Raw genomic sequence first — 26,982 nt, forward strand, 5'->3', positions numbered from 1 at the left:
ATAGGGGCAGCTTCAAGAAGAATCCTGGAATTCTGATAGCTTCTTGTGTGCATTTTTTCTGCACCAGATCACAGAACTGTACTAATCTTTTGCATAAGGTGTCCAGTCAGTGATCTGAGTGAAGGAGCTTGCTTCATTTGGTGCCAGCGCTCTTGCACATGAAGAATATGCAATGGCACTTTTTTGTTTATTATAGCAATCAATTCTAATGCTTGTGGAAGAGCCTCATTATTCCACAGGTCCTAATGTTCCACCAGGAACATCTAAATTTCTCCAAACTTTTCACTTATGCTAATAGGAGAAAATTTGGCATCTTTTTCCCTCGCTCTGTCTCTTGGTCCACTAACAGAAAGTTGTGGAAATGTGAAACAAGAAATCAGTCTTTTTGTGTGTGTCTGTCTATGTATGTTAATGATAAGTCAAGATAATGTTCTTAACTTTCTTAAGGCTCTGAATATAAAATCCATACCTCAAAATCTATGAGGTAAGAAGTAAAAAGACATAAATGGGAAGTGCTTTCGATAAATGTTTTTAAGAGGATTTGTTGAGGTAGATGACACACAGGGATTACCTCATATATATATATATATATATGTATATTTGTGCCACAAGATGGACTAATGTTAAACCTCTGACAGACAAAATCACAGTATTTCTTAAATGGGTACAGCATTTACATTTTTCTTGTGATATGGCTGTGATGGGGAGTCATTTTCCCAAGGTTATTCAGAAAGCTGTGGAAGCATGAGCTCATTTACATCCAAGTTCTGTAAAAGGTTCACTGAAATTAGAAGCAACTCATGGCTGACAGCAGTGCTTTTTCCTTTCTCTTTGAAGCTTCCAAGCAGGCAGAGTCTTGTCAGCTAAGGTGGTGGTTTTCCAGGGCTGCATCATCTTTGTCATTGCAATGCAGATACCACACAGCTCTGCAAGGTGATGGATGGCTTCTGAAGCAGGCTGCACAAGCTGTCCTGCTGCTGGAGCAGTGAGTGAGGACTGAGTTGGCAATGGTGATGGTTACTGCAGCACTGGCAAGCCCTGGCTGCAGGAACAGGAGAGCTGCAACTGTTCATGGCAAATTCTAGGGAGATGTGTGACTTTATTGTGACTGTCCTATCTGAGGACACTTAACTGCACAAAAAGACTTGGCCAAACTAGCGTGCTGAAAATCTCACAGTGAGCATGGAGCAGATTTTAACAATTTTCAAAATCTTTGTCCATTCACTGGTGTCTGAAATTCTTTCCTTCAAAAACAATTTTCAAAAGAAGGTTTCTTATCCTCCAATCTTTGGCTCTTGTATTGGAGTATTAACAAAAAGGAGGTATTTATCTCAGGGTCTCTAAGCTTGTTTTGCAAGGAGAAGTGTGGTGGAAGAGGCTTCCAAGGATTTGCTCTGACAGTAGATACTTTTCAGAAGAGAACTTCTGTGTGAAATTCATCTTCACAATACTTAACCCAGAAAGGTCTTACCATTCTCTTTGCCTTCTCTTTTACCTTGCCACATCTCTGAAGAAAAGTAATTTACTTTTTGACACATACCAATTTAATGCAAGACAACTCACTGCAGTTGTGGCCTTATGTTGTATCACTGGGTTAAATTCTGTTGGAAGGCTGAATTAAAAACTAAGATGTCTCACTCAAGCAATCCCATGTGTGTGTTAAGTAGCTTGAGCTACAGATGCTGTTCTGTGCTGCATCTCAATGTCTGTGTAGATTGCCAAAGAGTCAGCCTAATGCCAGAGATGGTTCAGAGTGCTTTCTGTCATCCCCTAATGGTGGCTAACTCTTACATGGGAATTCCTGTCCTGGTCAGGTGCATTGTCCATCTTGTCAAATAGCTGGTATGTGCTGTTGCTATGGAGTGTGATTCATGGACAGTGTTATGAAATAACTCCCCTGCAGGGAACACATCTTCATGGTAACCCTTTGGAAAAGTTGATTTCCACACTGAAATAGTAGGGAGCTTGTGTGTGTGCATGTGCATCCCTCTGCTGAGCTCAGTGTGCTGTGACGACAGACATGGGCAATGGTTTTTCATTCTCTGCTGTAATCAGTCAGGTTTTGTTTTGCTGTCCTCTGTGCACTGTTCTTCTCTTCCTGATGATCTCCAGCATGTGAAATAATGAATATATAACTTTGTTCAGTTTGTTTGATGGAGGAGGTTTATCCCCATCACTGTATGACCTCTCTATTGGAAGTTGTAGCCTTATTTTAGGAAATGGTTTAGTCAGTTTAGAGGCGGAGGAAAACAACAGAGCTGATGATATTTTTGGAAGCAAGAGAGAGGAGGATGTTATTTTGATTGCTTCCTTGAGACTGCCAGATTAACTTTCTGAAGATTCCTAATGCAGGCAGATTTGGCATTTTTGAAGTATATGCTTATGGCTCTTTTACACAATATTAGGAAACTGTTCCAGTTTGGGAAGATGCTGGACCTCTCCAGTGGTCTAATAAACTGTAGCAGCAGTGTGTGGATTGCTCCAGAAGGGAGTTGGTGTACCCTGCCCTCTTGGAAACCTGTCTCAAGTGGTACAGCAGTCCCTCAGTGCATAGTTACTCATGATTAACAAACCATGGTCCTTCAAACAGAGGCAAGAATATGAAGAAATAAAATATTAAGCAGGTTGAAGTTCAGCGCAATCATTGCGTTAATCAAAGCTGCCCTCCTCCACAAAACTGGCTGAAACAATGTGCTGGACTCATCAGTATGGATTTAATTAATTTCCAAATGAGTCCATCAATATGTTGATCTTTGATGTATTCATTTTATCCAGTTCATTTGTTATGCAGCTTTTCTCAACAGACAGTCTCAGTCTTACAGGAAGCAGCTTGGTATGGCAAAACTTAGTTTTTATTGGTGTTTTTTACATGTCTGCCAATGAAACATACATGTGGGTTTTTATAGACCTCTAATTTGGGCTTGCCTATAGAAAATTCCTCATAGGGTCCCCAGAATCCTTCTGGGAAGAGTTAAAAGGGCCTCTGGGTCCCATTTTAATTTGTGGTTTTGTGTTGTGGTTGGCTGAGGGTTCAGCAGATCTTCACCTCCGAGCAGCAGAGGCTGGCAAAGGTTTGGCAAGACTCCCCTCCAGAGTCCTGTTCCCAGGCTGTGTGCTCTTCCCTGCCTTCCCTTCTGCTGTCTAGGCAGTATTCCTGAGCTGCCCCTCAAGATGGGTAGTGATACTAAACCACTGCCTCCTCATCATGATTGGTGCGCAGTATCTGTGGGACCGAGGAGGCAGAAAATCCTCTTGCCAAAACTGTCCTCACAAAGGGGATATGGAGTAATTTGGCTGTTTATGTAAAGTTTAAGGTCCCACTGTCTGTGGTGGTTGTTTACATCAAGTCTCTTGTGGAAGAAAAGAGGTGGGTGGGAAATCTCTGTGGAAGTTGTGTGAGCACATGGCATGGCAGGGTCTGGATGCAGTGGATGATTTCTGAGTAGCAGCTCCTGGCCCAGTCACCACTGATTAAAAGATTAAATATCCTTATGGTGTAAAACATAAGTTGATGTGTCTTTTTAATGTCGTCCTGTAGTTTGTTTTCCAAGGCTTCAGTTTACAAGGACAAACCTTTTGGTTGTAATATAAGGCCAGAAGAGGCTCCAAGGGGCTGCGTGAAGGAGTGCATTCTCCTAGGGCAGGAGCCACTGCTTTGCTGTGTCTTGGAAAACTGCAGTATCTGGCTGAGCAGAAGGCGTTTGCAAGTTCCATAAAGTATTTGTTAGGGCATGGCACAAGGTAATGCAGCATGTTGTGAAATATTAATGTAGAACTAAAAATCTTGCTTTAAAAACTTGTTAAACTTTAATTACAACAAATGTGGCTGAGCCACCGAATTAAAATGTTAGAATTTGATGTTCAGTGTGTGAGTTCAGGCAGGCAAAGATCATCCTGAAATATACATGTGAACAGGATTTCCCCTGCCCTTCCTCTTCAGAATAGTAGGGAGGAAGCGTCAGAAAGTGAAGTGTGACATCAGCAGTGCCAGTTACAGCAACATGCATGATTTAAGTCACCAGGTTCATATCCAGAGAAGACCTTGCCTCTAGGAAGTAAAAGCAATTGTTCATCACCTTCTTAATGGGGCTCGTAAATCTGTGTGATCTAAGGAAAGTTGCAGAGCTCGAGAGGAAATTTAATTCTGTAATGCAGGTACAGGTTCAACATGAGATTGAAGTCCCTGTTCACACTCCCAGGATGTGTCTCCATGTTTTGCCCAGCTGAGGACTGGGCCAGGTATTTCACCTGGCGATGCTGAGCTCATCCCAGTGAGATGAGTGGTGTCACCAGGGAACTGTGGAGGTACAGTCACCTTACAGGTCTTGCCTGTGTGGCCATTTTACAGGCTTTCTGGCTTAGCCAGGCATGATGTTTTTGCTTTGCTAAAGTGTTGTCAAAGGCATGGCACCATTTGAAGCACTCCTTAATCCTTAATGAAGGACTGTGAGCAGTGGTTGTCTTGGCAATGCTTTGGAGCACCCTGTTTGCAGCTGGATGATCCATAAGGAGAACTCCAAGCATTGTTCATACATCTCCAAGAGGGCCTTTTATTTCTTGGTTGCAGCAATTATTCAATAATGAATAATTAAAAAAAAAAAAAGGAAATGTCCCTAGTTTGTCACAGGGACGGCTGTTCTAAAGCAGTGAAGAGCCTCAGGCTCTTCAGGTGCAGGTTTCTCTCACTGTAGTAGTTGCCTTGGTATAAATTATAAAAGCAGTTATGTCCAATAACAGCATATGAGTGGACTGCCTTTGCAGTGTGTGGGAGGGAGGGGGGAAATGAGCAGTATCCTCTTAAGAGGGAGTTGCTGGCTACACAATTTCTCCTTCATAAGCCAGCTTTTTGTAAGGTAGCTATGGGAACCTTTTTTCAAAAAGAGGTTATTAAATATTTTTCATCATTCCATGTTTCAGGTTGGTTTTCACTTATTTCATTCTTACCTTCCTTTCTTCTTCTGTGTCCTAGCAGTTTTCTTTCACAAGTGTGGGGCCTCAAGTTCTAGAGAAGTATGGGTATCTTTTGTTTCCATATTTTGAACCAGTGCTCATTGAAATATTTTTCCTTTAAAGAAAATTTCCATGCCTCAGGGATTTCAAACTTTTTTTTTTTGCCTGCAAAACCAGAGACAGTTTCCCTGAACTGTTTAAAGCTGGTGTTGCTTGCTTTATTTTCTTCATATCCTCCAGGTGTATTTTTAACAGAAGAGGCTGAAAACACCTCCCAGGCATCACAGCCTCCCATGGAACCCATTGGAGCTTGTGGAGATTTTTATATCATAATTAACATGCAGATGTTTAACATGAAAATTTTATCTGTGGATCTGAACATAGCATAATTTACCCTGTGTAAATAAATCAGGCACAGGGCTTTGCAATAATAATGAGACTTGTTAATAAAAAAAAGAAGTGAAAACCAGGAACAGAAATGTCCAAGTTTTTGTGGTACTCATAACCAAGTGAATTGACTCAGCTGCACAGGTGTTTAGAACAAGGACACAGGAAACAGAAAACTTTGATTTCTCTCTTAAAATAAAGCCAAAATTAACAAGCACAGTTTGTGGTACCTTTTTATAGCCAATACAAACGTTGTTGGTAGAGCACCTGTAATTTCCTGACAACAGTCCAGCAGTAAAGGCTGCTAGCTCTGGGTTAGTTGTGAAAAGCTCCCAGTGACATGTGTATGTTTTATTGAGTTTCTCTAATGTTACAAAGGTCATAGTTCTGAAGCTCTGATTGGAGATGGCCAATATTATACGAGAGAACATAAAAATACTGCAGATTTCCCATGTTATTTACCATATCAGCTGTACTTTTGCAGGGATCCATGTGATCCCAAACACTCCTGAAAATCTGATTGCTACAGGCAAAGCAGGGTGGCCTGTGGGAGCAAAGTCTCAGCATTAGTTAAAAGTGACTGTGTGCAGGACAGACTTGAAGAGTGTGTTTGAGCAGCAGCAATAGACAGAAAATTGTAAATAAGCCAGGGAAATGGTAATGAGTAGAGTTAGAAGAAAAAGTATCTAGATATGTCTGATCCTTGCTAAATACTTGACAAGAGATGCTAAGACAGCCCTGAGAACAGAATATTCATCTCTTCCTGCCTCTTCCCCAGCCAGAGCCTGTGGAGGGATAAGAAATTAAGCAGAAGATTGCAGCCACTGTAAGGACACACATCCTGTTGCCTCAAATCAGTACCATCGACATACATTTTGTAACTGTTTGAAAAATGTCAGTACTCTTTCTGAATTGGGGCAGTAAATTGAACAGATAAGTACCAAAAGATTAGTTACTTTTTTTAAAATTATGAGCATAATAATAATTTAAAGGTTATTATATTCACTAGTCTATGAAAAATGGACATAATGCTTTCCCATAATGTACAGGCCTGTTCCTTGTAGTGAATACAACATGAACACATTCCCATCTGGGTTTTTTTTCAGTTGTTTATTGTGATACAGTGTTTTAAACAGCTGTTGCTGAATAATTGAATGTGTCTCTAGCTCTGTTTTCAGATGAGTCTTACTGCTAGTGTGTGAAAAGTAACAGATGCTTCAGGGTGGTGGTTATCTAAAGTTTCTTAGGAAAAAGGTGTAAGTGTGTAGATACCAGGTGCCAAGGTAGACCTTTTTGGTTCATAATTTATTTATTTTACCTATGTTCTCTTATTTGTGTTCCCTTTAACCCTATGTCCTTGGGCTGTGCCTTTGGTTGGCTTGGTTCCTGTGGCTTTCTTCTAAGATAGCTGACTTGTGTTTTTATGTATTTCCCAAAGGAAAGATGATGTGCCAGAACTGTGTCCTTTTTGACTTTCAAAGATTAAGTAAAATTCAGAATATTTAATTTACATGTTTGGGTGAATGTTGCAGTGAAGTTGTCATGTTACTGAGAACTGTCATTGTTTATCCAGTTGTTTTGCTATGGTTTGTTACACAAAAAACCAGCTACAGGATACACATGGTGTCAGTTTTATTGTGTTAATTCATGATTTGTATTCTTAACCTGTTTACTGGGCCTGATTTTTAGTAACATCCATCAGTAGGGTTGGTTTGTTCTATTTATTGTTGGGGCACTGCGTCTGTTTACAACACAGATGTCTCTCTCCTGCAATAGAAATTGAGCTTTTTATAGAGCCATTTGAATGTTTTTAGTATTCAAGCCCACTGCAGTCTCATAACTTAACCTACCAGCTGAAGTGAAGGCTTTCAAATGACTCTTCACTGCTGTTCCTATGGTTACACTGGAACAGACACCTGCTAAGTAGGAGCCAGAAGGGCAGACAAAATCTAGTAGCAGTTGCTGTCATTATTGCAAGTTTATAATTTCCAACTTATTTAATTTCCTGTGCAGTATTTTATTTTTAAGTGGAAGTGTTTGTGAGGATTAGTGACTGGTACTGTTGGAAAACAGTAGCTAGAAGATGATGGAGACACACCCCCTGGGAACAGGCTTTTGTTCTGCTTGCAGGGGGGTTTATATTTTCCCCCTTCACCAGTTAACTTAAATTGCAGGGCCCTCTTTGTGTGCAGTTCTGAGACAGATCCTGTGTTATTGGTAGGTGACTTGCATGGGAACTGTGAGCCAACGTCAATGTACCCCTTCCTATCAGATGCTGGGAGTAATAAGTGGTATGTTAACTGCTATTGTGTGGAAATAATACATATTTAAAGCAAACAACCATCAGCTCCTTGAGTGCTGGAACAAATGGAACCCAGGTCTCCTGTGGATTTGCCTTGTGCATGATTGATTTTTGCCATCTGAGAATGAGCACAAGCATTTCCTCGCAGCTGGGGCATTTGGTGGGGTTTCCCTTGTGTCGCATCTCCTGGGGGAAGGAACACATGGCACTGCAGGTGGGAGCTGTGGTATCCTCCTCCCTCTCTCATTTCCACTCCTACACCCACCTTTGGGCTGCAGCAGAGTGATCTCCCCGATTTCACTTTCTGTTCAAAAGCTTTGCCCTTGTGAAAACATCTCCAAGCCTGTGGCATGAGTGCAGGCCAAGTCAGCTTTTGTATTGCAAAAAACTCAGGGTAATTAGACATGCATATAAATAGCAGTTGATGACACATTAAAACAGAACAATGTTTATTCCAGCTTCTTTCTGGATGCCTGAGTTTTCCTTGCTTTTTACATTATTGTAAAGGGTGGATAGAAGGTAATTGCAAACAGGGAGCAAAAAAATCCGATTATAATGACATAATGCAAGCTTGCCTGCTCTCTTTAATGCTCTTTGTGACTCAGGCCATGTGTGAGTAAAGAAATATGGAGATTTTTTAGGAGGGACTGAAGGGAAAGCAGGAGGACTACAAATTGGGAATTGGGGCTCTGCTTCCTCTTCTGGGTAATTTCAAGTTGTATCCCATGGTATGGTGCCTACTGAAGCAATCCATGCTTTTGTATCACTGGTAATGTGTCGGGAGCACCTGGGGCTATGGGGTTAGGAACAGCAACAAGCTGCTGGGATATTGGGAGGGAATGCAGCAAAGCCACAGGCTGTAGCAATATACTCCTGTCTGGCAGTCAGGCTTTGTGATGCTTCAATTGCTTTTGGTTGTGGACTCTCCTCTCTGAGTCAGCTGCTTGATTCCAGCCTGTGTTATTACCCCAGGGTTGGGGTTCTCTCACCCTATGTGTGCTCCCCTGTGTCCTGCCTTGCACAGCCTGGGTACAGACACCTCAGAGCTGTGCTGGCTACTCCAAATAGCCAGAGGACAGAGGGTTTCATACAGTGATGGTGCTCTGGTGCTGTCATTTCTGGGATAGCCACCCCAAAGAAAGACAATATCTTATGTCCAGTGCTTGACCTGAAACCTTTTCTAATGGGAAACAGTTTGAGAGCAGCATAGAAGATATTTTGTTTTAAACTTATTTTATTGAATAAATCACGAGGTTGAAATGCAGAAAATACAGTTGCAAAGTTGAGAAAAACAGGTGAACAGGGATGAAAGGAAAACTAGAGCTGAGCTCTGTTGGACACCTGCTTAGCCAAACGGCTGACTACACCTCCCTGCTTTGGATATCCCTGTATCCCTCTAACCCATCTCCCCAAGAACCAGTCAGCTCTGTGCTGCTCTGATACCTGGCTAAGCCTTATGTCCTGAAGGGCTGATGGCAAATCACTGGAGTTTTCCATATCAAATCTTTTAAACCTAGCTGAGGTGTAGCAGTGATCAATGCACCTTGCACGCTCTGAGGTTTCACTCAAACCAGCAAAGGTTCTAATCAGTCACTCCAAGTGCTGGCCCATTTAGAGGTGACTTGTGCAGCTTGGTCACAGGGAATAGTGTAGCAAAGGGATTATTTGCACAGACTCACTCGGGTGCCTGTTCTCTGAGGGGTTGATGGAGGCACTGCTTGTCCTGTGCTGGATATGAGACTTCTGCTAAGCTTCATCTGTAATAATGTTTTTAGCAGAAGTGACTTCCCAGCACCGGTGCAGTAAATAACTCTGCCATGGTAAATTTACTGAGCTGTTTATTGACGATTGCTGCCTGCTAAGAGACCTTTCTGCCCTGTCTGCTGCTTTCAGGGAAGTGAAACTACTGTTCCAGAAACTGGTGCTTTATTGGTGCTCATCTTCAGATGCTTAAAGTCTTCTTCAGTCTTTGAAACAGTTCTGTTTATGCAGACACAGCTAGTCTTGGTGGCAAAATGGGGAACTTCAGAAAGACTGTTAACTGCACAAATAAATTCTGAATTTAAAATTAGTAACACTTCTGTCTTGTCAATATATAGATCTATAAAAGTTCACTTTGTAACTCCCCTCCCCTTTTGTGTCCATTTCTGTCTTTTAAGAAAGTTTCTTTTTTTTCCTTTTCAAATCATCAGTAAGACTGGCTTTTGCTTTTCCCTCTGTATAAAAGCTATTGATCAGCTGGGAAGGAAAGAAAGGTGTTTAGGTTGTGACCTAAGGCTACTTTCTGCATGGCCAGGTCCTGCATAGTTCCCCAAGTGGCTTTAAATACAAAGTTCCTTTGGTCTCCACTACTTATGTTATTTTGTTTTGGTGGTTTGGTTTTTTTTGGTGTTTTGTTTGTTTGTTTGCTTGGGTTTTGGTGGGGTTTTTTTTAGTTGGGTTTTTTTTTTTGTTGTTTTTTGTTTTTTTTTGTTTTTGCCTTTTTTTTTAATTTAACAAAAGAGGGCATATTGCTGTTTTGGAGTGTTGTAGTTGACATATGAAGTAAACCTAAAATGACTGATATCTTACTTTAGATGCCTTTAGTGGCTGGGATCTCCTTTGATGGCTAGACACACCACTTGAGAGATACCACACAGAGCCTTCTGTTAAATGAGGACTGGTTAGGAGGTTCCCAGTGCACATGAAGCTGGGCAGGGAGCAGATCCCAAATGTATTCATGGACTGAATGAAAATACAGCTGGGATGAAAATATGGCTGGGATTCTTCTTGCATGTCTTCTTTCAGTGTACTAATGGTGCAGTTCTTTTGTTGTGCAGCAAGCCGGTTTTTGTTGATATCACCTCTTTTGGGAAGCAGGAGAGGGAAATTTAGATGCAGTCTCTCCTCACTCCAGCAAGCAGAAAATTGAACACATTTTTCATGCCTTAAGGCATGTGTTCTACCTCTTATTTGGTGTTAGAGCAGCCCCTTAGAAAGAAGTTTGTCATGGTTTAGCCCCAACCAGCAGCTCAGCCCTGCACAGCTGCTCACTCACTCTCCCCTGGTGGGATGGGGGAGAAAATTGGAAGAGTAGAAATGAGAAAATGAGAGTTCAGATAGACAGTTTAATGGGTAAACTAAAAACAGCCTGTGCAAGCAAAGCCAAAAAAAGGGAATTCATTCACTGCCTCCCATGGGCAGGCAGGTGTTCAGCCATCCCCAGGACAGCAGGGCTCCAGCACGTGTGATGGTGACTTGGGAAGACAAATCCAAGCCGTAGCTCACTACTGTGAGGAAAATTAACTCTACGCCAGCCAAAACCATCACAAAGCTGTAGCTGCATTTTGTGAGGATGCTTGTAGAACACTTGAAGCTTATTTGCTTGCTGGATCAGGCTATGCAGGGACTGGAAACCAGGGAAAGTGGTGCCTCAGCTGTAGCTGACATGGGCAGGAGCCTTGTTTCTGATGGCTGAGGGGGGAAATGTGATGGGAAGGAGCATCCTGCAGAGCTGAGGTGCCCAGGCCAAGGAGGAGTTACTTAACAAATCCATAAAACCCCAATCAGCGAGCAGCCAACCCAGCCAGTGCCAAAAGCCAGGGTTTTCTTAAATATAGAAGGAAAATCCTATGGTGCTGTATTCAGTTTTGGAGACGGGTTTAAAGACTTTTCAAAGATCAGAAAGCTCAGCAGTGTTACTTTTCTATCTTGTAAAAGCCTGACTAATACCTGCCTTGCTGACAATAAGTTTGTGCAAGAAGTTCACATGCAGCTTTTTCTTCTTGTGTGTGTGCTGCCTCTGGGAAGATGTTGGATTCTGTAATTCATGTCAAGAGATCTGTGTGTAGTTCTGCAAACAGGTGATTCCCCAGATCAAATCAATAGATCATTCCTGAGCAGGAAACCTTCCTAACAGGATATTCCTCTGCATTTTAGGAACAAGGGCAGTGTGAGGCTAGAGGGGTTTGTGGAGGCCGGAGGCTTTTCTCTTAGGGCTGGAGGAAAAAGAGATGGGGAAAAATATGCTCCAAGAGAGCATGCGTTGACTGTCTCTCTGACTCTGGAAAAAATCTGAGGGCATTCTTTTTGTAATCTTACCCACAAAATACTTTCTTTTTAAAACTGCAGCTCTTCCCTGGACTGGGCGTTTGCTTGACACAAAGCATACACTTCCCCTGTGGCTTCCTTGAGCCCAAGTGATGGGGCCTGACCAAGTTTCATCTCACACTTTCAGAGCCAGGTTGGCATCCCTGGCTTTTAGGATTTGCTCTGTCCTTCTGTCTCATGCTGGGCTAATTTAGCCTCATCTTGGTAAACAAGAAAAGGGTCCTTATTCAACAGATTTGAGCTGGAGTGACTGCAGCTGTCGTCTGGTCTGTGTGCAAACCAATTTTGTTCATTCCCTTGCCTGGCAGGAAGCCTGAACCAGAATTGTGTCGGGACTAATCAGCATTAAACCAATGTCAGAGGGGCTGCAGCAGGCTGTTCTGTGGCAAGGCAGGAGCAACAGGGCTGTTTGGGAGGGATTAGCCTAAGTCCTGCTTGGGATGCAGCTGTGCTAGGGAAGGCACTGAAACTGTGCAGTGCATTTTTCTTGGGCTTTCACAACAAGCAGCAGACTGCCAAAAAAGTGGTTTCCCAGTGAGAAATCAGCAAGATTTACTGTATGTGACCATAGATAAAAAAGCCAGAGAAGGTGCAGTGTCCACAGAGCTGTAATATCCAGGAGATAGACATGATGCCTTTGAGCATGCTGGGCTTTCCCCTCCTGGAGAGGCAAGGCAGCAGACAATGAAATGAGTTCAGTGTGTGGTCTCCAGCCAAGAGATGATGTTAGTGATGCTGCTGCTGCTATGTTATACCATAATAAATGTGTTAGTACTAAACAACATGAAGACTAGGAGGTGGAATATGCTGACCAGAGGCTTGGCAGGGGCTGATTCATAGCTCAAGTGGCTCACAGACTCTCTTGTGCTGCCTGGCATTTACCTTGCAGGTTCACAAGTGCCTCCTGGTTTATACTGCAAGCATTAAGTCAAAAAACCTCTCCTACACTGTTTGCTCCAAAGATGCTGAAATATTGACTTGCTCTCCCCTCCTTACAGCTATTGAATTGTCCTTGCAGTTTGTAATCTCAAAAATTATTTTTGTCTTGCTCCTGAGCACCATGATTTGGCTTTGAAGTCAGCCCTGCTTTAAACAGGGGCATGGACCAGATAACCTCTAGATCTGGTTATAACCTTTCTGATGTGGTTATTCTGATCCCTCTGCTTTTACAGTACATATTTTGGATGATTCTATAGCTGAAATTCTGCAGCTTCCTCTGTGACTCTGTCAGGGGTCTGTTTGTATATATGCTCAGTGTTAGTCATCCCTTCTCTGACTGCAGCTATGAGAGTTCCTTGGGAACAACCTGAAATGGGCTCGTGTGTTATCCACAGCAGGCACAGCCATGCTCTGGATGCCTTCTAGGCTTCCTGAACCTCTGCTAAATATGAGTCTGCCTAAATTTACATGTCAAAACTGTTTTCTTGCACAAAACTAAGCCCCAGTGAACTTTTGAACTGTATCCCCGCCACATGCTAAACGTGTTTTTGTTGTTTCAAAAGCTGATTTAGGGGGAGCAAGCAGACCTTCTGGTCTGGGGTGCCCCAATTAATTATAAGCTATGCAACATAAGAAATCCTGCTTCTTAGGGAAAAATCTTCAGAGGCAAACCTGTCTGAGATGAGTGAACTGAGACACAGGAACAGAGCAGCTTTCTGAATGCTTTCATCACTAGAAAACTCCTTCAGGTCTCAGTGATGAAAAAAGGACCAAAGGCCCAGCCTTGCTTTGTACTTACTGATATATGATCTGGTCTCCTCCAGCAGTGTCTGATGGCCTGGAACATTTAGTGGGTGTGAGATTATTCATTAGGAAGAAGAATATTAGCTACCAGGAGTGCCTTCTGGAACACCGGTTTCCTTGAGGGAGGTGAAATGTTTGGAGCATACTCTTAAGTGGGAGTAAAAGGTTAAAAAAAATCCCAGCTAGACAAAAAGACCATTAATATTCTGAAAACCTGCTGGTGGATACTAACTGAGCTGGATGGGCTTTAGAAGGAAACTCCAGTGCACATCCTCAAATAGCCACTGAAATGGTTGGAAAATACATATGAACCTCTCCAATTCTGGCATAAATTTTGTTATTATTATTTCTTTTTTCCCTACTTCTGGCTGAGAACATCCTGGCTTGTATGAGGACTGAGCTGTTTAAATGATGTAGGGCCAGTTACAGAAAATAGATTGGCTGTAAGCCAAAGCCCCTTTTATGTTCTATCCTTTAAGACTGGTATTTTTGTTTCTAAACAACTTACCACTTTAAGTTTTAGAGTCTTTCTGTTAGTGTGTAAATATTAAAAAATTGCTTTCCCTAATGCAGTTGTTTCACTTGGTTTCTGCAGAGACCTATTTTTCATGCTCAGTTATAGCCAGTGTGCTCTGCTGATGGCCAGTGGCTTCAGGCTGTTATTCTGAAATTGCCACCTCTTGCCATTCCTTATGCAAGAGGTGTTGTTTTGGTTTTATTTCGGTTTTCTTTTTTTTTATTTTTTTTTTTTAATTCAGAGCATTTGACAAGTTTGGGCCCCCTCCCTGTGGGGGCACAGATGGCAGCTAAAGGGATGCTGGAATGATTTCATTCCTACCTTGGTGATGACAAACTGGGTTTCAGGAGAGAGTGGCAAGACTCTGCAAATCTGTTTGAACATATCCTGTGTCTCTGACAAATGTGGAAGGGGTTTGATGCTCCCTGTGATGGCCAGTGCTGAGGTCAGAGGTCCTACTTTCTTACCTACAGTCTCCTGATTGATCATGTCCAGGGCTCCCCTCCTGTCCAGATTTCTGTGTTGGGCTCTCTGCCTCTTCTGCCTCAGGGCTTCCTGTGAGAAGTGCAGAGCTGCTCTTGTCAGGGAATTAATTCTTCATCTTCAAGTAGAAGGGCCTTTCGGAAAAATTCATAGAATGATAGAAGTTTGGAAAGGACCTTAAAGATCATCTAATTCCAGCCCTCTTGCCATGGGCAGGGACACCTTTCACTAGAACAGGTTGCTCAGAGCTCCTTCCAACCTGACCTTGAACACTTCGAGGGATGGGGGGGCATCCACAACTTCTCTGGGCAACCTGTGCCAGTGCCTCCCCACCTTCACAGTACATTTGAGCTGGTGCAGCTCCTTTCTCCATCTTAAAGACCACCTGTGTTTCGAGTTTTGTATATGCCCAGCTTGCATACCCAGGGATATGAAAAAAGGGACAGCTTGGACTTGAAATGTCTGGAGGTGCAGCAATTTCCAATTTCATGATCTGACATTGGAGTTTTGTTTTCTGTTGAGGATCTTCACAAAGCTTTGTGTTACCTTTTGTTTGGAATACACAGTACTATAGTTTCTTTACGGAATGATGACCTTTCTTAAAAGAACATCATTTTGAAAATATTAAATGAAAGAAAGGTTAGGGAAAGGGAAAAACTGACCTTGGGTCAGAACAGAAGCTAGTGCTTTTGTTTCTACATGGTTGCAATTAAATGCCTTTTCAAAGCAGAAAATAAAGACTTAGAAAACATCAGTTATTTTAGACAATATTGATTTCATGGCTTCTTTGACATGACCTGACAGTTCAGGGAGATGCAGCAGTGTTGGTGTTTGTCTAAGAAAGTGCAAACCTCTGTCTGAGTCCATGTGGATGACTATTGCAGGGTCACGTGAGTGTGTGTGTTTCCATTTGAGTAAGGCAATTGCACTTTGATCTGACCTGGCGAGGAGCTGTACCTGTGTGGGGCTCAGGTTTTGCTGCCATTATCTCACCTGCTCAAGATTTTCTCCTGTGGGCTGCATCAAAATCCATCAGCTCTTTAGGCAGGGAGAAAGCAGTGGAGAGGTGGGAAGGTGATATGGATTAGTGCCTTTAGTGCAGGATTGTTACATCTTCCCCCTTCACTGTAAAATCAAAGTGTTCCTGACCTGAAAGAAGCAGGGCTCACTGCTTAACCTGCAGCCTAAAGCAGCTTTGTTGGGAAGCACCAGTGTAAGAAAGGAAGCAGGAAGGGTAAGGAAGATCTCTGGATAAATACACCAAATAGTTGTGATCTCCAGGATGGGTGGCAGAAGGATGTTTCTTTAGGGAGGCAATAATTTGGGAAGGGGTTAACCAGAAGCACCACCAGAACACTGAGTTCCTCAGGCTGTTTATAAATGAATGCTCTGATGCTACAAAATACAGATTCAGGTTGAAGTTTCATATTTCTGCATTAAAATAAGTCATATTTAGGCTGTCATATCAGTACAAACAGAGAATAAACCTTGCTGAATTCAAAGCCTGGGGTGAAGTCCTACTTTAGCAAGCAGCCTATTTCAGAGGCAAAAGAAGCATGTTTTGGAAGCTTTGTTGTTTTGCCTCATAAATAAATTTAGCTAGAAGTTTGAGTGTTTCGAAATTCTTTCATGACCCTTGAATTTGCAGCTGTAGGATGTATGTGAGTGCTCAGGTTCCTTTAATCTCATACATACATAGTGGTTTTAATTTCAAAGGGGAATTCTGTTCCCCACATGCACCGCCTGTTCTTGTGACAACTTGGAGACCAGCCCTATTGGACTGATTGCCTGCATGCATGTGAAACTATTGAAATATTCACTGTAGTCTGTGGTGATCTAATATTACTGAATCATCTTAACAGTCCTTAACAAGAAAGTTGGGTTTTTTTTCATTCTGATAGTAAAACTACAGAGTTTATTTTAGCAAATATCCAGTAATACTTGTGCTCAGGTATCCCCTGCTTAGCTTATTGCTAACAACTGCGTAACTGCTGAAATCTGTATCATTTGTTGTCACAAATATTTTTTAGTTTGGATCTTTCTTCTTGTGTGTGCTTCCCATTTAAATATGAAAAAAATTGCTTCCTTAATGTAAATATTTCATGTGATGCACACAGACCTGTTAACCTTTGCATTGACGAGGCATCCATCAGGGATGCTCCTGGTGTATATTCTGCAGGTTGCAGAATAAATCACCACAAATCTGTCAAACCCTGAAGAGGTATGCAAATTCCTGCGTCTCTTTAATCTGACATGTGTGTATGCTGCCTGATTTGAGATGGGAATTTTAATCCCACAGGAGCTCCTGACGCTACTGCATTGCTGTGCGGAATTAGGAGCCAGCTGGTGTCCAGGTTTGGGGACTGTCTCTATTGTTGCTCAGGCCATTTTGTGGAAGACCCCAGGTGCAGGGGCAGCTTTTATCCTGGAGCAGTGTTGCTGCCAGTCCCCCCTCTTTGTGGGGGAGGGAGCATGCACATGTGTGTGGTTACACTGCATGCATGCTCTCTTACACAGAGTGATGATCTTGAGTTGGTGGGCTTATGTTTTATAGGGAATGTTGAGTGGGGACTATTGAAACCCTTCCTGAAGCACCCAAAATTACTCTCTTCTGCATTGATTTGAAGGAATAACAAGTTTTCCAAAGCAAAATGACAATAGTATTTGTTTTTTTTGAAACAGGATGTTCGGATTTAGCAGTCTTATATTGTCACGCCAAGACACCACTACTTTCTTTCAGTTGTGTTGCTACACCCATACGTGTGTTCTCTCTCCTTTTGTATGTGCTTCCTTGCATTTATTAGACCTTCCAGACTTTGTACAGTCACAGAAAGCATAGGTACTAAAGTGTGTTCAGCTATGCTCCGTGGCTAATCCAGCCTTGATCTGCTCAAGTGTGAAATGCTCTGTTTCTAATGTGTAATGTTGTAACAGCTACTGAGGCTCCAAAACAGCATGGCATGGTTTGCCTCATTAGGTGAAGCATTTTATTTAACTCCATAAAATTCCACTTTATGCCAAAGGAAGGTGTAAAATACTGTAATGTATGTCATGGAGAAATAACAGGAGATTTGTGCAATGGCCAGGAGGGTTCTGGTGTCTGTTTGAGGTGGCTCTAAAAGCCTTGGTTTTCAAGTAGATCTGTAGTTGTGACAGCTCATGCTTATGTAAAAACTAGAGCAGCAATTACATGCCTTCTACCTATGTATTTTTAGCATGCCAATCAACCTGGGATCCAGGCACCAAAAGATTAGTGGATTAGTGGTGAAGAGGAAACATTTGCTTAAATGCCAAGTAATTTTTGGTTTGTTTAGATCTCTCTTCTCTGCTGCTTTCATCTCTGCTAAGAGGGCACTGAATAATAGGTAAGACATGCACTTTTGTTGAAAGTGGGCTTCAATTTCTTACTCTCCCTTCTGTGTATCTCTCCTCTTTATGTCCTCCTGGCTCTCTTCAACCCAGCTTCAGGCCAGGAATTGCTCCCTATTCCCTTTTGTGGCTCTCGTGAGTATTTTTAGCTTTAGGGTCTAAAAATATTCCTGAAACATGCCATTCTTAAATGGATATCTACTGATAGAAGGGTTTTCACTGGAGTGGCTGTAGAAATGTGAGGGGAGAAAGGATGAGACACTGGTTTTCATTGCTGGGCTTTGGCAATGGGGGCACTTGTAAGACAGAGAGCCTTTTGCGCTTTTCTGTATTCTTTAAGAGATCTTGTTGATGGCAGTGGAAGGTGTGTCCTGGGGTTTAAAGCTGGGTTGTTGGGAGAGCAAGCAAGCCCAAAATACACCTGAAAGAAAATCTAGTAGAAGCCTTGAAACAGTGCTTTTGAGGCACAAGGGTCAGGGCTGCACTTGCACAATTTCCTTCATTTCCACATGTCGGTGGGGACGAGTGGGCCTATAGAAGAAAGGATTTGAGGCACATGGACATTTGTGAGCTGTTCCCAGAGAAAATTACTCTTCTGGCCTTTTCAAATGAGATCCTTCTTTCCACAGATGCTTTGGCACTTAATACTCCCCAAGGCATTAAGGGACGCCAAAGGATTTTGGTTCTGGCAGCCTTTGCAGGGATCTGAACTAAATCTAGAGTCATGGTAGAAATGATGCTGTGTTTTGGGTTTTCCACCTGGAATTTAGTTTGGATTCAGAAATTAATGTTTACCCCAGCCTTTGGATTTGAATCCTGAAACTTTACAGTGACCTGGTGATTGGGTCCTGGTGTCAGCTTTCTGTATTTTCAGTAAACTTGGAAACTGACCACAAAATTGGCAGGAGTGATAAAGCTTAAATCTGGGGGTTTGTGCTTTGTCTGAAATAGAGCTCTCTGGCAATGAATAAAACCTAAAGCTGTATCTAACTAATCTAACTAGTAATGATTTACTTAAGGTTTACACAAGCATAAAGAATATTCATGTGGCTTACATGCACAATTACTGTGCACTGATGCACTTAATGATCCCTTCTGTAAACTCACTGGCATTCCTCAAATAGTAAATTAAGCTGGTGTTGTCTAACACCTGTAGGGATGTTTGTGGAGTAGTTATAACTGATCTTTCTTTCAAGATGATATTTTTTCCTTTTAACAATGTTCTAACGCTTCTTGTTAATAAAATTCCATTCACCTCTCCCAGCTAATAACAATTGCATCACTCAGCATGTTGTGTAAAAGCCTTATTCCTTTGGTGACAGCTTTGCCCACTTTTAAAGCATTTGCAGCAACATACTCATCTCCAGTTACTGTGGTACAGCCAGGCTGAAGCAGCTGAGAGTAGTCTGCAAACTGAAATGGTTTTCAGGTAGCTCTTAAGTAGAAGTATCAGTGTGGCAGTGACATTTTCTGGAAAAAATCCCTTTGCCCAGGATTTCTCTCCTGGGAAGTTGAGAAGCCTCAGAGAAAAAGGAAAACAATATTATCTCATTTGCTTCTCCTGTATTTTGCTGCTTTGGAATGTGGTTGGGGATTCTTTATCCAACTGGTGATTGTTTAATTGGTTTCATGTGAATTGTTTTTCCTTATTGGCCAATTACGGTCAGGCTGTGTCAGGGCTCTAGAAAGAGTCACGAGTCTTCTTTATTATCTTTTAGCCTTCTGTAAGTATCCTTTCAGTATTCTTTAGTATAGTATTCTTTAATATAATACAGTATCATAAAATAATAAATTAGCCTTCTGAGAACATTCCTTTCTTCATCTGGGAACCCCACAAATACCATATATCAGCTTTTAAAGATGAATATGGCTGTGTGGGCCGCATATCCTCTCTGCAGCTCCATTCCTGCTTGCTACCCTTCTCCATCCAGAAGCCCTGGTAATTTCAAGCCTTGCCTGAGGGTTCTTGTGACTTTTCAGTGTGCAGAAGGTTTTTTTGTCTTCTAAAAGGATTAATTTGTTGAAAACTGTTGGAAGACTGGTTCTTGTAGACTGTTGTAAGGCCAATTCCTTATTGGCAGCAACTTACACAGCAGTTGCTCAGAGCTCCCTAAATAAAGTTTGTGCTACACAAGGGAGTGCTACTACTTTATTCCAGTGAAAGAGCTTTGTTGGCTTCAAATAGCAAAGTTCTTTCTTTGCCTGACCCTTTTCTCACCAAGACCACATATTTAACTAATTTTTCACGAAGCTAGCAGCTGCAGCATTTGACAGGTGAGTTGCCTTCTTGTAACCCTGTGCTTGTAAAGGGTGTGCAAAAGAAGTAACTCGCTACAGTGGGGAGCCACTCCTGGGGCCAACCTTTCTAAATCTTCCTTTTGCCCCGCTAAGGAAACCAGCTGTGTAAACCTCACAGGTGTGGGCCAGCTCTTCAAAGAACTGCAAAGAGGCTGTCCCTTCTCTGGACAGGTGTTTTAAGTATCCATTTGTGTGCCAGTGTTGGGTTGTGGACTGTGCTGTTGGAAGAAGAATCTTCCTCAGAAACTAGGGATAGCTTCCTTCTGGTGCCAACAGCACATGGGCAGTGCTGAGTAAAAACCAGCCACGAGTCTCTTGCATCTTGGTGTGGCTCAGCACATCAAGGGATAACTCTTAGCAACATCAGCAAGGAAGGGCTTCCTTTAATCTGGGGAAATCCCAGCATAAGGTTGCTGAGTCCAGGGAACTGAGGCCTCAAGCTTGTGTAGTGAAAAGAAGGCTTAACCCCTGAGTTTAGCTGGGTATTCTAGCTGCAGTGTAGACATCTTCATGCTCTGTTGATGTCAAAGTTATTTAGTGCTGAAAATGGTCCAGGTCAAATTAAACTTCTTTCTTTTCTTGTACTGATTTGCAAGCTGAGCTTAATTTGGGTGATGTTCTATAAATGTGGCTTTCGTGAAATTGCTTCTGACTTCAAGTAACAAAACACCTGAAGCTTGCCATCCTGATGAGTGGAGACTAATATGGGTGTATGATGTATGTGTATTGCAGAGTGGTTAAAAAAAAACCCCTAACTTAACAGCCCAGTTTAAAAGGTAACTGAATAGAATGGAATTATAAAAATGAAGCTGTTTGTCCCTGTGTTAAAAAAGGCCCAAAGCAAAATTTACTGAAAAACTCCTCTTTCTTTCCTGCATGGTTGCACACAAGCCTAGTAGTATAGGGATTTTCAAGATGACAGGTTCTACTTGTTTGTGGGGTTTGGTGGGTTTTTTCCTTACCTTTCCTCCAGAAATGCCTACTGTAACAAAGCAGGTCTTGAGACAAGACTCTGGTTCTACCTCTGTAGTGTACCTCTACAATGGAGTAGAGAACAAAACCTATTTTAAGATCTGAGTCAGAAATTGTATTGGTGAGACTGTTTTCAAAACCAGTCTGAGAATGCAACATCATATTCTAATACACAAATTAGATGCATTTGAACTTGAACCTGTCCCTGTTAGTAAGTAGAAAGCACAAGCATGAAAGATGTGCTGTGCAAAAGGCCTGATTGGGCACCTGGTCCTGTGTCCTCTCTGTGAAGGGAGATGAACACGTGGAACAAGGAGTGGGAAACTGCAGTGGGTAGGAAGCTGTTCAAACTTCACAGTAACGCGATGGCATCTAAAATACCTTCATTTTCTTTGTGATTCATCCCAAGACTGCAGTAGTCAGGTGCTTGTTGCTCCAAAGCCAGGGATCCCCTTGCTGGACAGGCTTTAGCATCCTGCTGTGTTTAAGGACCTGAGCCAGGGTCTTATTCCTGCTTGAGCATTTGTTACTCTGCCATCATTAATGTTCTTTTGGGAACTGAGAGCTGCATTTCAAACTCTTCAATTTCATATAGTTGCATACCTTGCTCATGTCCCATGTAACTAAACAAAGACTTAGCAAGCATTTTAAGAATTATGATGTATGAAACTTCAATTTAAATGAACTTTTAATTGTTGCTGGGATTGTTTTCTCTATTAGTGAAAATGCTCATCCATTTTATATCAAGTGTTCAAAAGATACAGCAGGTTTGAATATAAACATGTAACAGAAAATAAAAGATGCCACTTGTATGTGAACAGGATAGGCCAAGGATCTCTGGAGCATGTTTTCCCTAGACTGGAAACCCATACTTGTAAAGGCAGTATGAAAGGTATGAGTGAATTCCACACATTGATTTCTAGAGAAAATAAAGGCCCGATGTATAAATAATTCCCTGTACTTATAAGTACAGTTCTGGTTTTATACCTGCTCCACTGTTGCCTGCTAATGCCTTCAGCCTTTGGAGACAGACTCCAAGGTAATTGTGTAGGAGCACCATGCCTAGGGCACCTGTTTGTTAAACTCCACCTGCTCCACTGCAAAAAATCACCCAAACTGACCTAATTTGATTTTTTTGGATTTGACAAGATTATAATGCAATTTTGGTGTAAAAGGGATGGTGTAATTCATACTTTACTTGCTAATGTAGTGACATGTCTGTGATCTCTTAGCAGCTGGGACTTGGGGCTATTTTAAGACTGACAGTGTTGATGCTGTATAGTGTTATTCAGTAGGCAGATAGTTTAGTATTTTAATCAAGGACAGAAGAAGGAGATTATGGCAAACTAAATTTCTCATTTCAAGAGTCTTTTATTTAGATGTACAATGACTTATTTATGTGAACAAATCTCCTTTTTAATAGAATTTTAAAAATACTGTACCTTTTCCAAGTGTAATTAATTTGTGGCACTAATAGTGTTTCATTACATTGTGTTTGTGTAAAGAATTTGGTGGTACAACCCAGGAGAGTGTCCATAGCTCTGTGTTTTTATCATTGTTGGCAATTTGACTTCCTGTGCAGGGGTTTTTACGTCACTTCTGTGACTGCTTAGCCATGTGATTGATGATAATAAATGGTCAAAGAAGTGAAATGGGCATCAAACCAGAGCCTGTCTTAGAGCATCTGGTTATACATTGTTTCACAGGTTGCTCCTTTTCACTCTTTCTATTGCAGAGGTGCTGGCTACCTCTGTGGAAGCTCAGTGCCAAATTTCCTTGGAATTAAAATATTTAGGAGAGAGCTGAAAGGACAGCCTGGCAGAGAGACTTGTCAAGGTAGTGTGGATATGGGCCATTTAGCAAGAGGTATATCTCTAGTTTTGACAATTGTTTTGTTTCATTTAATTTAATACTTCTGCAACGTTTTAGTTCAAACAGCTCAAAATTAGAATGAAATTACTTAAGACATATGGGGTGGAGAAACATCATGCAGATTTGACTGTGGGCTATCTTCAGATGCCTCCTGAAGAAGAGAGAAAATTATCCTGAAATACATACATCTAAAAATCTCTGTTGAAAGAGCTCCTGTGCCCTCTGCTGAGGGTTGCCTTCCCAAAAAATCTGGCCTTGGCAGAGCTATCGGTGTCCTCTGTACTGGTGTCTGGATTGACACTCAGGTAGGAGGTTGTAGCAAACACTACTCTAAATTTACACCTAGAGAGTGAATCACCAGACAGGTCACTGCTATTGCAGCTTTAACATAGGTGCTAGCTCTGTAAAAAGATTGAACTTGAGGAGGATTGTGTGATGCCTTTGTGTAGTGGTTTTTTTGACACAGAAATGCCAAGGCATCTGTGAAAACATTTTTGTTTGTCTGAAGGAGATGAGCAAACCAATTAGAAGAAGCCTCAGTTAGACATGCTAGCAGGAAGCTCTTCCTTTAGAAATGGTAGCTGGTGCTGGAACACATTAAAATTTTTCATCCAGGTTCTAAACATAGCTTATTTATTAAAATTTTAATCTAAAAACACCCAGTTATGAGACAGAAATTATGAATAGAGCTATTAGGTAACTTCAGTAAGTCCTGAAAATGGTGTGCAGTACAGGATTGAAGGTGTAACAACACAGCTAACAGTATTATACTGTATAAAACTTCTTGGGTTTAGTTCAACACTAGCTGAAGGACTGATGTGTTTTTTCCCCTGAGTTTCTCAGGCTCTTGAAGGGCTCAATATGTGAACAAAGATGCCTTTCATAATAGGGAAGCTGTAAAGCAGTGTGTTGTTTGAAGTACTGAGAATTTAATCTTGTTACTAATTTTGACAAGTATTTCTGCCATGTCTGTCGTTGCATTCAACACCTCTACAGTAATCCAGTCCTGGAAGGTTTTATTTATCCTGTGGATTTACCCTTTGCCAGTAGTGGGGGGAAGTGAGATTGTGAGGGGGAATATTTAATGTCTGTTTCATGTTTTTTCCCTTCCCCAGTACATTGTATATCTTTTCATTTTGTTCATACTTGCTTTTTTTTTTATTTCTGTTTGTTATGTTGTGTAGTCTTGTACCAATATCTACAAGCAGATCTCCATGGCAAGAGCTCAGACACTGCAGACAAAACCTCAGGTAAAGAGGGGTTAAGGATAAAACAATGATCAGGACCTCTCTATTTCTTTATTTTCAGTCTCCTAACTCCCCTTGAATCAAATTGAAAATCACAGATCCAAATCAAAATCAAACCTCTTGGACTTCTTAATTCTTTTACCTAATTTAAATCAATATTTGGAAAATTCTGTTCTATTTCTTGAAGCTCTCTTGGCAGATGTGGTTCTCCAGCAAAATCCCACCAGTGATGTCAGTATATTGTCAATATATTGGTGGAGAGGAGACTGTGCATAATAAACTGAAAAATATCTTGCATGAGGCCATTTTACAGGATACTTACCCAGAAATCTAACAAGGCTTAGTTATATGGATTTATGAATAAGGGGACTGGAAGGTTCAGCTCCACCAAGTTCTGCTACAGAGACACAAAGTTTCCTGACACCTCAAGGAAGCTTATTTTGCAGTCTAGATTTAAATAGCAATACTGGTGAGGTTCACATAGACACATACCCCCCCCAAAAATTCCAACTAATTTAGATGTATTGATAGGGTACACATCCCCCTATGGTTTCCTCCTTAAATATGATCCATTAATTCCTTACATGTTGGAATACAAAAGGCAGGTTAGACACTGCCCTCCTCCTCAGCCCCCCCAAATCCACTACTGTCTTACAGACAACTCAGATTTTAAAACTTTGTAATGAAAACTGGTTTTTTCTGCCTTGTCCCAGTCCTCCCTTTCTCATCATCTCCATCCTCTGCTGTGAGATTATGAGAATGTGAGGTCAGAAATAAGAACTTTGAGTTACAATGTCCTTGAACTCTGATCAGCCCCTCACTGCCCCCTTGGCATCCTGGGGAGGCATGGAAGAAAAGCAGCAGAGCAGTTCTGCTCTACTTAAACTAACCAGCTCCTGAGCCTGACAATTAACAGCTTGCTTGCTCCCCAGCCAAGCACTGTTACTCCTGTGCCCACATTGTTTTCTCACTCACACATTCTGTATTATTTGCTTCTCGTTCAGGGTCATCCTGTTATTAAATAAGCTTAACAAAATTCCATCTGCAGGGAGAGGCCATAGCTGGGTGTGCTGAGCACTTTTTAATTAGAGGTGGCTGTCACAGAGGTGGTCACCACAAGCACTGTGCGTAGCTGTGCTCCCAGTACGTTCCTCTAAAGGAATAAAAGATATTTTTGTTTCTGTAGTCACAGGCATTCCTGTCTGTGTTCCAGAGCTTGGAAGGAGTGACAGATAGCTGGCATTCCCTGGACCAGAGGGTGGAAGATGCCTCTGCCTATTTGGTACAAAGCTTTGTGTGCCTCTGTCCCTGTGACAATAATTGAAACAGATCTGTTTAAACTTGAAGATCACTAAATTTTGACATAGGATCACTCTTATGAAAGTCATCATGATTAACAACTTCATGACTGTACCTGGATTTCCCTAGTAATTGTATCTTTCATCCAATACATGGATCAGGTTTGTTTTCTAATTTTGAGCAATCTTTTTGTTTTGAAATTAAATTAGCACAGTTTTTTCTTGATCTAGCATCCATCGCTTCACTATTTGCTTTTAATTTGAAACTAAATGTCCCTTTAAAAGCCAGCTCCTTAAAGGAAGGCACAAGTTGTTTAAGAGTACCATTGACAAGATGTAGTATCAAAATGAAATGGAAGCTGAATCTGACAGGTTTTGCACATTTTTTAAAAGTCCTTGAATTTTAAATATCCTGAAAGCAAAAGGATTGAATTCAAACCCAATTTTTAAAAAATTTGCCTCTGAGAGTTGTGCTGTTCACATGGGCAGCATGCATCAAATACAATGTTCCTGTCCACAAAGTAGTGTTATCTGGCCATTAGTATTTTAGCAAATGAATTCAATTTGCATTTAATACTTGGTTCACTTTAAATGTGCCTTGCTAATCCTGTTTGGAAAGTTAGCAAAGAAGCACTTAAAAGCATGTGGGAGGTTTAATGAAAATTCACTGTTCGTCTAGAATAACAGCTAAGTAAATTCTCTGTGCCACGTGTGACTCAGCAGCTCAGAACTACCAAGGCTGAGAGCTGATAGTATCAGGCACCTTTCAGTCCAGATCCCTTCCCTCATGTTTGCCAAGAAGATTCTGCTCCCTGTGGTTCTCTTCCAGCTGCTTGTCAGTGTGAAGTTGGCTGTTGTGGTCCATGCTTCTCATCTGGTTTTGGTGAGAGTTGGGATGTTTCCTGCTAGTTTGGGCAAGTGATGGCATTTCACCCTCACACACAGGCTGCTCCTGTCACATCCTTGTATTGTTTTTTTTCCTAATTTACGTATCTCCTCCAAAAGCTTGCCCTGCTTGTCTTTCCGTGAGGCAGCTTTCTATGGAGGATGCAATGTCATGTCCTTTCAAGCTAATCACAGGTTGATTTACTCCAGTGTGGTGTCTTGGCTCTTTGCTTTTCCCTCATGATCACTGATTGAGAGAATAGCATTTTCTCTGTGTTTTACCTAAAGTTTATATTTTTCTTAAACTACTGGAGTGGTAAAATGCAAATGCTGGAGAGACTCTATGAAGGTAAGTTGTTTGTGCCATTTATTTTCCTGGATAAAATGAATCCATGTTGTCAGCCTACAGGGACATTGTAACTTCTGGTTTTGGGCAGATGAATTTCTTAAAGCAATGCTTATACTTGATAACAAAAACTTGTTCTGTTTTTTTGTCATGAGAAAGGAAACCTTTAAAGAAATTTAAACTTCAGCAGTCACTTACTGCTAGCAGTAGAGAACTTCATTAAG

At 41.5% G+C, this 26,982-nt stretch overlaps 1 protein-coding gene across 2 annotated transcripts in view; it reads left to right on the forward strand.

The window, feature by feature from the left end:
- DENND5B (DENN domain containing 5B) overlaps positions 1-26,982 on the forward strand; it is a 103,928-nt gene that overhangs the window by 19,843 nt on the left and 57,103 nt on the right. The window contains exon 2 of one of the 2 annotated variants that reach the window (XM_064420952.1): positions 24,167-24,232. The exons of the other annotated variant lie outside the window; for it this stretch is intronic. Within the exon in view, the coding sequence (XP_064277022.1) occupies positions 24,167-24,232 (66 nt within the window). The remainder of the gene's footprint in view (positions 1-24,166; positions 24,233-26,982) is intronic. 2 annotated transcript variants of the gene reach the window in all.

This window comes from Passer domesticus, chromosome 5 (assembly GCF_036417665.1).
Source record: "Passer domesticus isolate bPasDom1 chromosome 5, bPasDom1.hap1, whole genome shotgun sequence".
Classification (NCBI taxonomy): domain Eukaryota; kingdom Metazoa; phylum Chordata; class Aves; order Passeriformes; family Passeridae; genus Passer; species Passer domesticus.